The 14805-nt window shown below is 48.9% G+C and overlaps 2 protein-coding genes across 6 annotated transcripts in view; one reads left to right on the top strand and one right to left on the bottom strand.

Moving 5' to 3' along the window:
* Window positions 1-36: 36 nt before the first annotated feature.
* On the top strand, window positions 37-3386 carry MAFF (MAF bZIP transcription factor F). The gene is made up of 3 exons (XM_079304151.1): window positions 37-376; window positions 1470-1523; window positions 1604-3386. Exons 2-3 carry the CDS (start codon window positions 1488-1490, stop codon window positions 2015-2017), a joined length of 450 nt encoding a protein of 149 aa, XP_079160277.1. The 5' UTR covers window positions 37-376; window positions 1470-1487; the 3' UTR covers window positions 2018-3386.
* Window positions 3387-5086: 1700 nt separating this feature from the next.
* Window positions 5087-14805, bottom strand: part of TMEM184B (transmembrane protein 184B) — a gene marked incomplete at its 5' end in the record, with an annotated part of 29200 nt that continues 19481 nt past the window's right edge. For 3 of the 5 annotated variants that reach the window (XM_079304143.1, XM_079304144.1, XM_079304140.1), the window contains 5 exons: window positions 5087-8397; window positions 9426-9449; window positions 10322-10516; window positions 12433-12602; window positions 12873-12964. In XM_079304143.1, the coding sequence (XP_079160269.1) occupies window positions 8156-8397; window positions 9426-9449; window positions 10322-10516; window positions 12433-12602; window positions 12873-12964 (723 nt within the window). In that variant the 3' untranslated portion in view covers window positions 5087-8155. The remainder of the gene's footprint in view (window positions 8398-9425; window positions 9450-10321; window positions 10517-12432; window positions 12603-12872; window positions 12965-14805) is intronic. The other 2 variants (XM_079304142.1, XM_079304141.1) reach the window with 1 other exon arrangement.

Below are 14805 nucleotides of genomic sequence, written 5' to 3'. Positions count from 1 at the left end.
GCGGTAGCGGCCCATTTCTGTGGGGCGTTCTGCTCCCGGCAGCGCCGGTGGTCGATCGTGCGTCACCCCTCAATTCGAGTGCAAAGCAGCGCTGTTGGAGCGCGGCCGCATTCACGCCGCGGTGAGCGGCGTGCGCTGGCAGCGTGCGAGGAGAGCTGGCACCGCGGGGCTCTTTGAGGGCAGCGGGCCCTTTAAGGACAGCGGCCGCACCGCGCGGCAGCGGCGGCGAGGGGGCGTGGCGGGGTGACGTCACCGCATGACTGTGTTTTTATGAATGAAAAGAATCCGCGGGTGAGTAATCGCGGGGAGCGAGGTTGGAGGCGCCGCCCGACGCCCCGAGCCGGCAGCGGCCCCGCGGGACCAGCGCAGCCGCCAGGTGAGCGCCGGCCGGAGCGGCCTCTCCGCTCCCGCCTGGGGCGGCCGGGAGAAGGGGGCGGCGGGGTCCCGCACCGGCTGGAGGCCTCAGTGCCGCCGCCGAAGGCGGGGATCGGAACCGGGATTAGGGCTGGGGGAAACGGGACGGGGGGGGCGGCGGCCGGCCGCGCTCGGGCCGGCTGCTCTTCCTTCCCAATTCACGGCCACCGCCCCGGAGGGATCCACCGCCTGTCCTTCGGCTCCGGCGGCGGATCCCCGGCCCGGATTGCATCAGCTTCCAGCCTCCCGGCTCCACCTTTCCCACCGCCCCCCTCCAGCCCCTCATTCCTGTCGGGGCGCTCTCAGCCCCGTCCCGGCCCCCCTCGTCCCTCCGAGGGCTCTCCTGACGGGACCGTGGCTCCCCGAGGCGGGGAGAGGTTGCTGGGCTGCACCGCGGGGTCTCGGACCCCTCCTCGCTCTCCGAACCCAGGGGCGGGGAGGGACCGGCCGTCGGCGAGGGGCAGGCACCGCTTCCGTGACTTTCACCCCTGGCTGCTGAATCACGGGGCGGCCACTTGTCACCCGCCCGCGCTGCGGGGCCGCGACCCTTCGCCCCCGGAGCCTGGGGACACCCGAGCCGTGCCCCGGGACCCGCGGTGCTCCGGCCGGGCGGCGGGGCGGCAGCTCCACACGCATCCCGGCCGGGTGACTTCGCCACGGTGTCACTCGGTGGGGCTGCTGCTTTTACTTTCCCTTCAGCCTGGGGCGGATCTCGCCTGTGTTTCCTCCCCGCGGGGAAGGCTTGGCTTCCAGCAGGCGGCTGGGGCTTTTTGGGTCCCCTAGGCAGAGCAGCATCCCAACCGTCTAGTGATGGGATGAAGGAGGGTGGGAGGTCCATCCTTGCCCCATTATTATTATTATTATTATTGCTTGCAGTCATCATTGCCATTAATATTATTACTATGTACTTTTTAAAGGAGTGGGATGAGTCATGCGGCCGGGGGTGGGGGGGGAAGTGGGCAGCGGGCAGGGGACCAGCAGGGCCGGTGTCCTCTGTTCTGAGGTGAGGAACACGGGGCTGGCAGTAACCAGCTTTTCTCCTGGCTGCTCAACAGGGCCGGAGTGCGGAAAGGATGGCGGCAGACGGGCTCTCCAGCAAGGCTTTGAAGGTGAGCACCAGTGGGAACAGGGGCTTGGGAGTCAGGGGCTGGTTTTGAGGATCTCAGGCAGCCACCCCTCTCTCTGGCAGGTGAAGCGGGAGCTGGGGGAGAACACTCCACTGCTGTCAGATGAGGAGCTGATGGGGCTGTCAGTGCGGGAGCTCAACCACCACCTGCGGGGCCTCTCCAAGGAGGAGGTGGCAAGGCTGAAGCAGCGCCGTCGGACGCTGAAGAACCGGGGTTATGCTGCCAGCTGCCGGGTGAAGCGCGTCTGCCAGAAGGAAGAGCTGCAGAAGCAGAAGATGGAGCTGGAGTGGGAGGTGGACAAGCTGGCCCGGGAGAACGCTGCCATGCGCCTGGAGCTCGACACCCTCCGTGGCAAGTACGAGGCCCTGCAGGGCTTCGCCCGCACCGTGGCCACTCACGGGCCCCCTGCCAAGGTGGCTACTGCCAGCGTCATCACCATTGTCAAGTCCGGCACCAACCAGGCCGCCTACTCCTAGTGCTGGCCTCCGTCCCCCGGCTGGACACAGTCCTCCCCGGGGTGCCTTCCCCATGAATTGCCTCCCAGTCTTTCCCCAGCCTCCTCCCTGTCAGGACCTGTGCCCAAAATCCTCTTTCTCCCATCCCTTGATCTCCAGCTCTCCCAGGTAGGGAGGGCTGCTGCTATGTGGGTTCTGGAGTGAAGGACAGGACCTCACTGGTGACCCTCATAGCTCCCCCCCTTCTTGGGTGTGCAGACAGGAGAGTACCCACACAGGCAGCAGTGGGGAAGCATCCCACAACTCCAAGCTGGTAGGAAAATGCCAGGTGCCTCTTTTTTGTGAGAAGGCATGGGAGAGCTAAATGTGGGCCAGGCAGTCCCAGGAGCATGTGCCAGAGAGGGAAAAGAGGAGAGAGAGGTTTTGCAGTGTAGGGGAAGAAGGCATGATAGAAGGGTATCAGCCTTGGGCAGACAACCTGGACCACAGCTGGAGCAGGGAGGAAGGTGGCAGCATGTCTGAAATCTCTGGGGATGCAGGTGGCAAGGGAAGGTTAGCAGGTCAGAGGAGGAGATGAAGTGGCTGCGTGTTAATGCCTGGTACAGATGAATGGAATGGGAAAGAGCTGTGTCAGTGTGTGGTGCTGGGAAACCCCAGAGCTGACAGTGATTGTGCAGGGGGGAGCTGGGACACGTGAGTGGGTCAGCCCAAGCTGTTGTCCACAAAGGGGAGAAGCAGTGGTGCTGTTTTATCTTTATCATGCACAACCTTCACGCCTCTTCCTGCTGATGGGACACTCAGCCTGGCTGGGTGTCTGAAATGCAGCAGCACCAGCAGGAAGGAAGCAGAGGCAGCTGGAGCAGAGATAAACACTGTTTTGCTCAGTGCAGGCCAGCTTGTATGGCCCCAACAAGTCCTCCCTGGTGCCCTACCGCCTACAATGGAAAGGTACTCCCAGCCCTCAGAGTCAGAGAGAGGGGTGGAGGTGCAGGAGGTGGGAAGTAGGGGCGGAGAGCATCCCTGCTCCTGGGAACTGCCTGGCAGGCAGGAATGCTCCTCCCTTTGGTTTTCCTCCAGCTTGGACCATAGTATAGGACAACCAGCTCTTGAGCAGGCTGAAAGGCTGGAGAAGAGCTGGGTTCACTGAATACAGGCAGTACAGGGGAGGGAGCAGGAGGCAGGTCCATCTCGGGATCTGCTGCTGCAGATGATTGCCCTGCCCCTCTGTTCTGCCCCTGCCTGGGTATTGCTACGCCAGCCACCCTCGGCTGCAGCCTCCGTTCTTCCCTGTAGAGAGGTGCCTGCCACTCCTGGTTGGCATTCCCTACCCCAACTCCTCCTGGGTTTATTTATTGCACGAACATAAGTTATTTTCACGTCCTCTTTGCCATTCCGCTGAAGCAGGGGATTTAAGGGTTAAATAGAATGAAGAGTAGAACATATGGTATCAGTTACTGTGTGCTTATAAGGAAAGGAATGCACGATAAGAGACCCCTGATTTATAGATTGTGCTGGGCTTGCAAAAATGAAGGGGATCCCTCTTCATAAAAGTGCAGAGTCTGCAAAATATCACAACCGAGAGACTACAGCGCATAGAAAGACAAGGTGAGAAATCCAACAGTGAGGAAGACTGCTGTTCTTCATCATTTCCAGCCCACCGACCCAATAAACTACGCAGCCGCAATGAATATGCAACTGATTTCCATACGGAGTGGGGAACAGGCGGGGCAGATAATCAATATGTATAGGTGATTTAGAATATGCATGAACTTCCTAGATAAATAGAAGATTAGAAATCATGTAAGGTACGCAGGATTTGGGAAGATGCTCTCCCCCTGCGTCCAGCGCTGAATAAAATACGTACCTACTCCACAACTTTATAGGTTGTGAAGTTTATTTCCGTGCTTCACCACCTCTCGGCACAGCCAGGATGTTGGTATAGAGCCGTACTTTATATTTTATATATGCAAATCACATTTTATCTTATATAGAGCAAAAAAAAAAAAAAACTTATTTATTTTCTGACTTACAGTATGTGTCCTACCTGACTCCTCTGTATTTTGTAGACTTTAAAATAAAGCAAGTTCTTTTTTTTTTTTTTTTTTCACAGTGAGAGTGTGTTTAGTCATTCTTGAACTTGGGACAGAGTTGTGTCTGAGACCAGGTTTTCTGTCTGCCTCTGGCTTTGCTGCAGGACATGCTCAAGAATGTGCCCAAAAAAGATGGGATAGGGGATAGCTCCCTTATCTCCCATGGGATAGGGGCTTTTTAGGACAAAACCAGATTTATAGTCTTTGAGAGAAAAGGGCTAAAAAAGCACACTTAATGCTGAATACCACCCCCCCCCCCAAATACTTGCTTTTGGAGCAGTGCAGCTGTGCTGAATCAGCTTTTCCTGGGAAAGATGCTTTTCACTACAAAAACTCCCTCCAGGCTGTCCTTGGACCAGGTGCAGGAGAGGCAGGTGCAGGGCATCCGTGCCCACAAACTTCCCTGTTGAGTGAATCACCCTACCTGGGAACAGCAGGGACAGAAGCAGTGAGCTTCTGCCTATGGATGGGCAGGAGAAGGGGAAGAAGTGTGGAAGGCTCCTCAGTGGGAGATAAAGCCAGACCTCCTCTCCCTCTGTGGAAAAACTACCCTTACTCAGAACTGAGTGAAGTGGTGAGAATGTTCCAAATGCCCAGGTAGGCCAGGTCCCCAGCAGGCTGCAGCACTCAGGACGATTTGGGGGTTTGGCATTCCCATTCACTCTGCCACTGCAAATGGCCCCAGCCCCAAACACTGCTCATGGAAGAAAATCCCAAAGCCATTTTTTGCTGGGGCCCTCTCTCTCTCACTGGTGTTTCACAGTGAGCACCTAAGGAAAGATTAATCTCTGCTCCAGGTTTTTTGACACAAGGATTTCACTCCTGCCTTGTGCCAGCAATGGTGTTTTCAGCCCAGGGTGCTGCAGTGATGCTCCTACATAGAGATGTGGAGCCTTCCTTCTGAGAAGACAAGAGATCCTGACCCACCAAGCCTCAGTCCCTGCAAGGATGAAAATCTCAGAGAAGTCACCCAGACAGCACCACACAGAGGCATCTTAAGTACAATCTATATTATCTCTATATTTTTTATTTGTCATCATATTTGCTCATTTCTGCGGAGTATAATGTCACAAAGACCAAAATAGAGAGCGGCTTGTCGCTGAGCTCACATCAGTTAAACACAATAGGTACAAAACTAGGTGACTCTGTCTTATTTATCATACTTTTTTTCAGTCATTTATATACAAAGAACTACTCTATATGGAAAAATAATAAACAAATCCCATGGGTATGTTACATGGTAAACAAAAAAGGAAGGAAAGAAGGAAGGAAAGAAGGAAGGAAAATGGAAGCAGGTAAGGGAGAGCAGCTCCACAGGTCTACTCCTGGAACTGGCACATTTCTTGGGTCCTGGGCTACCATGAGCAGACCTACAAGACCATGGATGCCTTGGCCTTCTTGCTCTCAAGCTCTGGATCTCACATTTGTTCCTCCAACACAAAGCAGCTTCAGAGCCAGTGCTTGCTCTGGCCCTTGCTGGTCACGAGGGAAAGCAGGAAGCTTCGTGATGGGTGATTTTATGTGGTATTAAAAAACATATAAATATAAAAAATTATAAAGTAGGGCAGCTGGCTTTTTGGGTACTAGCTCACCAGGCTCCTCTGAAGGTAGCTGGTGCAAAAAAGTTACACTTGAAACCATTATAGACAGGATACTTTGAAAATAACCAGATCCTCTGCACAGCACATACATATATATAAGTATATATGTATGTGTATATATATATATATATATATATGTCTATATATATATGCAGAAGACATTTCAAAATAAGTTCTAAGAAATCTGAGAAATGCTTATCTAAGCCTGGACCACCTTCATGCTCAATGGGGCAATCACACAGATTTCAGCCACCCAAATGCAACAAAGACTGGGGACAGTCACTAAGTGATACTGGGACATCATCAAGGCCTGCAAATCCAAAGAAAGGGGAGGATGGGATCATGTCCCATGCCCCACTTTCCTAAGAGAGAGGGAGAAACATCATATCTCACATTAAAGGACTATTAATCTAAGCCACAGAAAACAGAAGCAAAGTCTGTTCAATCTTCAGCCCTGCTTTCCAGGGGATTTATGCATGAGGAAATTTTACACCAAGCCCACACAAAGCCTGGCAAAGCGTGTTTGCATGTTTAATTAAGCAGTCACAAACTTAGAAAATAAGTTACCAATAGCATGATGTGTGTGAATGGGAAAATCAAGCAGCAGAGAAGCTGCTGGATACACTGACCCTGCCTCCAGCTCCCTCAGCAGTACTGTTGCTCTCACCTGCTTCACCATCCCCCAGAAACATCAGTACAGGAGGAGGCACTATCCTTAAGCTTTTCCTTATCCTTAGCAGGGAGCAAACCTGCCTCTCTTCAAGCCCTTTTGCCCAGCTTGGGCAGAGGTGCTGAATAAACGAGGTGCTCTTCACTCACTGTTGCTTCTGAGACACTCAGTGAACAAGCAGATGGATTAGGAAACAAATGGAAAGGTCAACTCCAGGCAGCAAACCAGACTCCAGTTCTTCAAGCAGAACAGCAAGGAACAATCCAGAATCACAAGGTCTGCTCTTGGTAGGAGGAGGTGTGAAGCAGGAGAGGAACAGAGAAACTACAGCTGAACACAGTAGCTTGCTCTACTCTCAATTTTGCTTCCTGCTTGCAGGTAGGAGCATCTGAGCTGTAGCACTTGAGTGTGCTACCCACTTCTCTCCTAGATAATTTTAAGCAAGCAAAAGGCATTTCCTAGTCTCTGCATAGATCTACAGAGGAATAATTTTCATTTTGGCTCACTAAGTACGCATGGGTTCGTCCAAAACCCAAAAGAAGCAAGGGAAAGCTTCTCCCACTTCCATAAATGCTGGTTCCACCCTTGGTTGCACTGCAGGTGCAGCAGAGCCTGTGAAATATGCAGCAGCAGCAGCAGCAATTGCTGCCTGGGAAAATAAAAGCGACAAATCTGACCAGCCAGGTCATGTCAGGTTTCAAGTCTGCTTCAGCCTGCCCCAGAACAGCTACAGAGATAAAAAACAAAGGAGTGTGCAACATTCCTTCCTGAATATTCCTGCCTAAGGGTGAAACTTGTGTAGTTCAGGGAAAGTCAGTGATGATGAGCATGGAGAGAGCTACCTGTGAGAGACCAGGACCTGCTCTGGCAGCTACCTCTAACAGGGACAGATGTGATGCTGGGGGACAGGAAACAAGAAGAAAAACTGGTTTTGTGTTTACATATCTTCCCTTCCCAAAGAGGGGTGAAGGGGCCAGAGCTCTACAAACTTCCACCATCTATCATAGTCAGTCCTCAGTCTTGTTAGCAGGACACAGATGCTCCAGGGAAGCTTCCTGCCACAGGAATGCCAGGAAGATGGGAAGCTTGGACACCTGGTGATTAAAAAACTCCACCCTTGTGAAAAAGCAATTATGTCCCCACTGAGCTTCAACAAGATTTTATAGCAATTGGGGATGCAGGGAGCTGTTCTTTTCCTATTCACTCCCTCAAGTGACTCAAGGACTCATAACCAGGTGCTCAGGAAGATGTTCCTTACTTAGCACTAAAGGCAATGGCTATAATAGAAAGACCAGTCTCAGGTCTGGTCCTCAGGAACACTTATGGCTGCATCCCCATTCTATTTCCCAAGGATCACAGAGATGTTAGTACCAGTGAGTTGGGGAGAAAACTGTGACTACATCAACCTTTCAGGAAAAGAAATAGAAAGCAGTAAGGTTGTCCTGCTAGAAAAAAGCCAAAAACATTTTTGGTTACAAACTCTAGGCTCCAGCCAGTCACACCCCACACCAAGCTGGGCAGGTGTGGGAAGCCAGAGCCCCAAACCCTGGAACTTTGCTTGAATCAATTCAACTTGATTGCTGCTGTAAGGAATGAGCTCGAGCACAAAGTCCTGGCCATTCTGCCACCTCTGCATTGCTCATCACGTCCATACCCACAAAAGCTAATGGGAAGTGCCCACTTCTGCAATCTTTACTCTCTAGGAAGTGATATGACTTGTGTGTTTCTGCATTAATAAATTATTTAAAAAAAAAAAAAATAGAAGGAAAATGACAGCATGTGCTGGCAGTTTCCCCTCCTAGAATTCATCATCAGAGCTCAGCAAGAGGGTCTTCTCGTTGTCACGGGCACCGGAGCAGCTGTGGGAGCGCGAGATCACGTGGCTGCCATTGCGCCAGGGGGGACCGTGCTCCAGTGTCGACTGCTGGGTGTACTGCTGGTAGGCTGGAGAGAAGTTGTGGATGGCATCTTGGACAATGTCATGGGGATTCATGGTCTCCTTGAGGCTGCTGGAGATGCTCTTCATGGGAGCACAGCGACCTGTTTGGGTAAGACAGGAAGGGACAAGTAAAGAACACTGCTGCCTTTCCCACACCCCTTAATACAAAGGTAAGTAAACAAGGAACATGCAGTCCTAGATCTTGCAGAAGGTGCCCTACAGACTTTCTTAAGCAGCTGCTGAGGAAATGCCATACAAATAGTGTTGAGTTTTATCAGTGGTGCTCCTAAACCCAGACACTGTGAGCCAAGTGAATCCACCACAGTACCAAATGGGGGACACACCATGAGAACGGGACATACCCACAGTGAAAACCTCCACTACACACTATTGGTGCTGGCCTGGGCGTGCAACGAATACAGTCACATAGGGAGGTGCTCTTCTAAACACTTTCAGAAGACAAAAACTAAGTAAATTCTAAAAATATAGGAGAAAGGGCATTTGCCATTCCACTCTCTGGAAATTAAGAGTGCTAGGTGGTATCAAAGTGCCCATGAGAAAGAGATCATATGAGTAAAAAGGAAAGGAGAGAAACAGGCAGTACTAGAGGCAGAACTACTCCACGTGTCATGATGATACCATGAAGAAAGCAGCAGATGGAGAATGTACCACTCAAGTGCTAAGCACAGAGGGCAGCTGTGTCTCCTTCTAGGACCTGCCATGTTTCATGGATTCTAGGTTCCATTTCCAATGTGGATTTCTGCCTCTGCTCAGCTCTGGGGATGAGCTCCCCAGAGAACCAAAGTATGCTAACCATCTGTGGTAATTATAAAAGTGAAGGGAGGCTGGGGTTAGAGTAGCTCCTTTGAGAGCCTGTGCAACTCTTTGGAGAGAGATTCCCACAGCTCTGACACAAATGTCTAAAGCTCTGCATTAATGCCCATGCAGCCGTTTTACTACTTACAATCCAGACAACCCTAAAGCAGCTGTGTGAGGCAGTGGAGTTACAGACTTGCAAGGATAGGGGAACAAGGGACAGGGCAGGTTGTAGGCAGGCTGGGAATCAGGAGAGAACAGCATCCCAGCTAAAAAACAACTGAGACAAACACACAAAGCATGCTGTACCTACCGTATGGCCCATATGATGGAACAGCTGCATCAGGGACCAGTGGCCAAAGCAAGGGAGAGATAAAAGGAAGGAGAGAAAGACAGAGACAGAGAAAGAGGAAATAACAAGAACTGAACAAGGCCCACCACTGAAACATTCCCCACTGTGCTGACCTGTAGTTTACCCTTTCATCACCCACAGATGTCGTTTCCCCCACTAGAACCACTGTTCTTCCAAAACCTCTGGGGCTGGCTGGGATGGAGGGGTCACTTACACTGACACGGCCTGAGGGCTGCTGTCTTCCAGCACCTCAGCACAGATCTCCCTCAGCAGGAAGGACTCCCTTTATTTGGAAAATACTGACTTGGTAAATAAACCCCTTTTCCCAGAGATAACATCCCTCTTCCTCTTCCCCAAAATAAAAATCTTCCTTATAGCAGCCCAGCCCTCACAAAGTCATTACAGGAAGATCCTCCTCCTCTATGGCAAACATATTGCCAAAGCACAGCCTCATCTTCTCATCAGATTCAAAACAGAGCCTGTTTTAGGCCCTGTACCTCCTGCCTTCAGCCTGTTGCACAATCTGGAGCAATGGAGTTCCCCTTTGGGGAGACAGGAAGAAGGACAAACCCACTCCACCAAAACAATGCAACATCTTACAGCCCTCAGGTCTGCAACAAGTTGTTGTGGGTGACATGCTGGGAAACTGAAAAGGGAACAGTGCAACTCAGTGCAAGGTTTCTGCCCTGGAGAGCTGTTGCACAATAAATCTGTTCAGACACCACGCAGGAGGGGATGTGGCATTTTCCAAGCTATTGGGTTGGGAGTCCTATCAGTGTGCTGGATGCCTGAGGGACCAGTCACCACCCAGTCTCACTACCAAAGAGACAAGCCATATGCACTGGCATACTTCCTACCTTGGGCATCAATTCTCTTGTCCACATACACCTTGTATGTGAAGGCGTGGCGCAGGGCAATGGCTGCAAAGAACATCTCCACACAAATGATGAAGTCTTGATAGCCAGCAGCTACTGTGCCTTCACCCACAGACACATTAGCAGAGTGGATTTTGGGGATGGCACCACACTTTTCCAAAATGGCCAACAGCATCCCTAAACAAAGTAATAAGTTTATGTAAATGTGCAGCAAACATGGTCTCATAGTAACTGCAAAGAATGGAAACAGTTTTTTATATTGTATGTCCTAGACAGAACCCAACTCACCACAGGAGCTACAAATGTGCACCTATGGTCACTCGTGCAACAGAGAAAGGAAGAATAAAGTGAGACAAATACTTTTAGTTCCAACACCGATCCTCTTCTATTCTCAACTAATACATAAACTGTGGAACTAACTGCTGCAGGACTTAAGTCCAAAAGGATAAGAGGAGTCAGATATTTCTGTAAGCAACTCTGTGATCTCAGTATTGTCTCAAAATAGGTTCTTTCACACAGTGTGCAAGAGGTCAATCCACACAAAGAGTTGAGGTATTTGGCTTATTTACAGTTCTGCATAGAAAGGGGTGCTGGCTGGCAAATCCACAAAGCCAGCATGATGACTACTAAAGATTTTTGCTATTTATACATTTTAGCAAACAAAGCTACTAATGTTCCTTGGCTAAAAATTACCTAATTCTCTTTTTAATTAGTATTCTCTTTTCTATTGGTTAATGATCCTCTCACTGCTCATGCTAATTAGTCTGCATGCTCAGTCTTTCTCTCCTTTTGAGTCGGTGGTTTCTTGGGTCAGTGGCCATCATCTCCTCCTGCCAGAATTACCTTTTACTCCATTGAAGCTGATTCAGCACAGCTGCTCTCTTTACTAGTTTCTTCCTTATCTTAGGGGTTCTGCCAAATGTCTCTGTGGCTGTAAATTTTGCATTCTTTGCACTCACTATCTGTGGTACATCCTTCTTCTCAAGCTTTGTTAACCTCCCCTGATGTCACTGAAAAACATTGATCCCTAAACCTTAACAAGGCAATTCTACTGTTGAGCAATTTGTCTAACACCTGGACATCACTTGGAGCTTGTTTGTAAGCTGCTGTCTCACATATTAAACCTCTTTTCTTGTTGATTACACTTGAAAGCACACAAGGATCAAATACCAAAGAACAGCCTTTCTTAAGAATATTTTGATATATTCCACATTTTGCAACATCAGCACTTGCACTAGCTAGAACAAAAGCTGAAGTAACAGAACTTTTCATTTAAGCATATTAGTGTTCTTGACATACCACTGTAAGAAAGATTTCTCCCTGTCCACAGTTTAGTGGCTGAAGAATTTCAGAGAAGACAAAGTGTGTGACCAGATGCCTCAAGATGATAAACTAGACAGTCTATTAGCTTGTCTGTAAACAGGGAGGCTATACTCCAACAGTCTGAATTCCACCTCAGTTTCTACTCAATTAGTCTTTGAAGTGCAACTCAGTAAACCTAAGTAGGGCATTGAACAGGGAAATGCTTAGAGCCAATTAGTCAGAAGCACTAAGCTTAGGTGGAATTTCAACTTTCCGACTGTGCCTCTGCTTCCTGTGTATGAATTCTTAACGTCCTTCTCCTGTCAGTGGTTCTGTGGCAGCACACATTGCATCCAGCCAGCTTGCTGCTTCATATACATCACAGATATACCATTAAAATTTTATTTATAGAGTACTAAAAGAAGCACTAAAATTTTTTATATGTGCCACTTTAATCAATAAAATGGCAGCATGCAGATAAAACGTTGGCAACTTGTGCTTTATGATTGTTTCAGGAATGCAGAGGGCTCTTCACCCTATCAGCTGCCAGGTACATATTCTTGTGAACACACGCACACACACACAGGGATAATAAGGATTCAGGAGCATATAAACAAAAATTAAACTGAGCAAAACAGGTTTCCCAGTGAAAAGCAATAAATGACTATAAACCAAATGGAATACAGAAAAAACATTCTGTCTATTAATCAATATCTGCTCTATCATCTCCTGTGTCTGAGCCCCTGCAGAGAGCTCTTTGTGCCTACCCAGGGAAGGGAAAAGCAGCTCACCTTGCCAGAAGGACAGGAAGATGACAGACTTCACCATGAAGAACTTGAGGACTGGGCTATAGGGACTGAGCAGCTCACGTGTGGCAAAGTAGAAAAGGAAGAGGGCATACAGTGCCAGGCTGACAGAGATGTTGTAGATGATCGTCACATAGAGGTAGCCGCTGGTTACACTGAAAAGAGAAGATATATATGAATGCCTGAAACTTCAACATGATGTTTTCCCTTGTCACTGTCAATAGAGAGCCCATTTCCTTCCTGCCTCCTGGTTCCATTCCCACCCTCAAACCAAGGTAGAAGAAACACGAAACTAAGAGAAGTCTGCCTTCTTTTCTCGCACATCAACCCATGTACTCCCATCTTTTCCCAGCACACATGAAAAAGAAGAAAAGCCAGGCAGAGAAGGGGCAGCCAAATCATGCATGCTAAATAAATAAACTTACTCAAAGTCACCATCCTGGTACTTGCCAAAGGCCTGAAGGATGACTGTGCTGATCGCCATAAGGGGCTTCACCACACAGAACTGCAGGGTAGCCTACAGGAAAAAAACAGGAGGAATGAGAAGGCAGGTGGTGCAAGAGGACAAGCTGCCAAACCAGAATCACAATGGACTGTCCACTGAGACCACTCAGTAAGATAACACAATCCAGCCCCAACAAGAAGTCTGACCCTGTCACTTGCTAATTAATTGTGCTTGAGGACTGCAGCACCCAAAAGGAAATGGAGTTTTAGAAGATGTACATGTGTTATCTACTTGTCCAGAATGGGAAGAAAAACCTCTCTGTAGGGTTGTTCTAGAAGCTGCTCAGTCCCACTCTTCCAGAGATGCTTTTCACAGGCTGTGCTGCAGCCCATTTAGGAGCTGCAACAATATGAAAAACAAAAAAACCCACACTGTGCTATGGCACAGACACAGCAAGTTTAACAGAGACATACTGGGGAAGGAAAGCAAACTCCAGTCCATAGTTGTCACAAAGTTAGGAAAGAAGGTCCCCTGGATCAGAGGGGAATCCCGCTGTCAAGGAGGAACTTTTGACAACTGCCACAATATTCAGGCATTTTGTAAACACAGCAATGTGTGTTGCCACACACAAGAGTTAGTCTGTTATCATCCACATGACCTTTACTGAATCTCCCCAAAGATTCCATGACACTTAGGATCAGCTCTATCAATTCTGCCTGTATAAACTACTGCTCCTACTGGGACTGAGTGCTCCCTCTCAAAACCACCGCATTCTTCAACTTTCTGCAGATGTTCAACTTTAAAGTCCTAAAAAAGGGAATCCTAAAAAAGGTCCTAAAAATGTCTCCCTGAAGAGATGTGACACCTGTGTCTCCCTGAAAGTGGCTGGAAGAGCCTGGGTAGGTGCTGACCTCTGTGTGTGTGGGGAGGGCTATGTAAGGAAAGAAGGTAAAACCAAACAGTAATAATTGCTTTGGATACGATGCAATTTGTTAGTGGTCATAAGACTTCAAGGAGATTAAAAACCCCAGCACATGCCAGTTGGTGAGTCACTTTAAATATGTGAACTGGAAAAGGTCAAGCTAATTGGTAAACAACTCCATCCTCTGAGCTTCCCCTCCTTCCAATCTGGGGACAGTTTAACCATTTCCCTGCAATCCAAACCACCACACACTATTTTTAGCTGCTTCCCTAGAAGATGCTATAGCATATGGGAAGCACATGGATGGTGTGTGACCCATGTGTGAGGGTCACCAGACAGAGACCCAGCAAAGAATCTTAATCAAGACATCTTTAAGGAAACAAGCTGTTGGGATTTTGCACCACAGACACCAGCACACCACCACACTGCTGGAGACCTGCAGGCAACACAGGCAGACAGACTGACCCACAACAGGCACCTGCCTGAGAAAAGCTGGGAGGAAGATGGCATGAAGATGGTAAGAAAAAAATATTTATAACACACAGATCCCTTCAGAATGAAAGGAACTAGAAAGAGCAGAAAATGTTGGTGATGGGAGGCAACAGAAATGCCAGGGACACTAAGAACAGGGCTAAAAAGGGCAAGGTGTTCCTTTCAGCACATTCCTCTTCCTGATCATCACAATGGTGGATACTGCACAGATCAGCAATGACATTTGTTCTGTTGCCCTTTCACACCAGCGTTCTCAGGAATTCGTCTTGAAAGGTCTTCCCCAAAAATCCTGGAAGTCTAGAAGTACTAGAAAGTGAACCTTGGCATCAACAATTTCTCACCAAGGCAGTATTTAAGTTCAAGCCAAGAAGGATGGAAGTATTTAAGCATCTCTTTGCAATACACCTCCCTCACAGCCTCCACAGCAGACTTAGCAGTTAGCAAAGGGCAGGCATGAGTAGAAAAATTGCTGCCAGATACCAGCAAAAGAAAAGCAAAA

Source organism: Erithacus rubecula (assembly GCF_903797595.1).
Source record: "Erithacus rubecula genome assembly, chromosome: 4".
Lineage (NCBI taxonomy): Eukaryota > Metazoa > Chordata > Aves > Passeriformes > Muscicapidae > Erithacus > Erithacus rubecula.
This window is presented reverse-complemented; position numbering and strand designations above follow the sequence as displayed.

Excerpts from the sequence above, each read along its gene's own strand:
- MAFF (XM_079304151.1), top strand. The coding sequence starts at position 1,488 with ATGGCGGCAGACGGGCTCTCCAGCAAGGCTTTGAAG. Across the intron at positions 1,524-1,603 it reads TCTCCAGCAAGGCTTTGAAG|GTGAAGCGGGAGCTGGGGGA; the intron begins GTGAGCACCAGT and ends TCTCTCTGGCAG.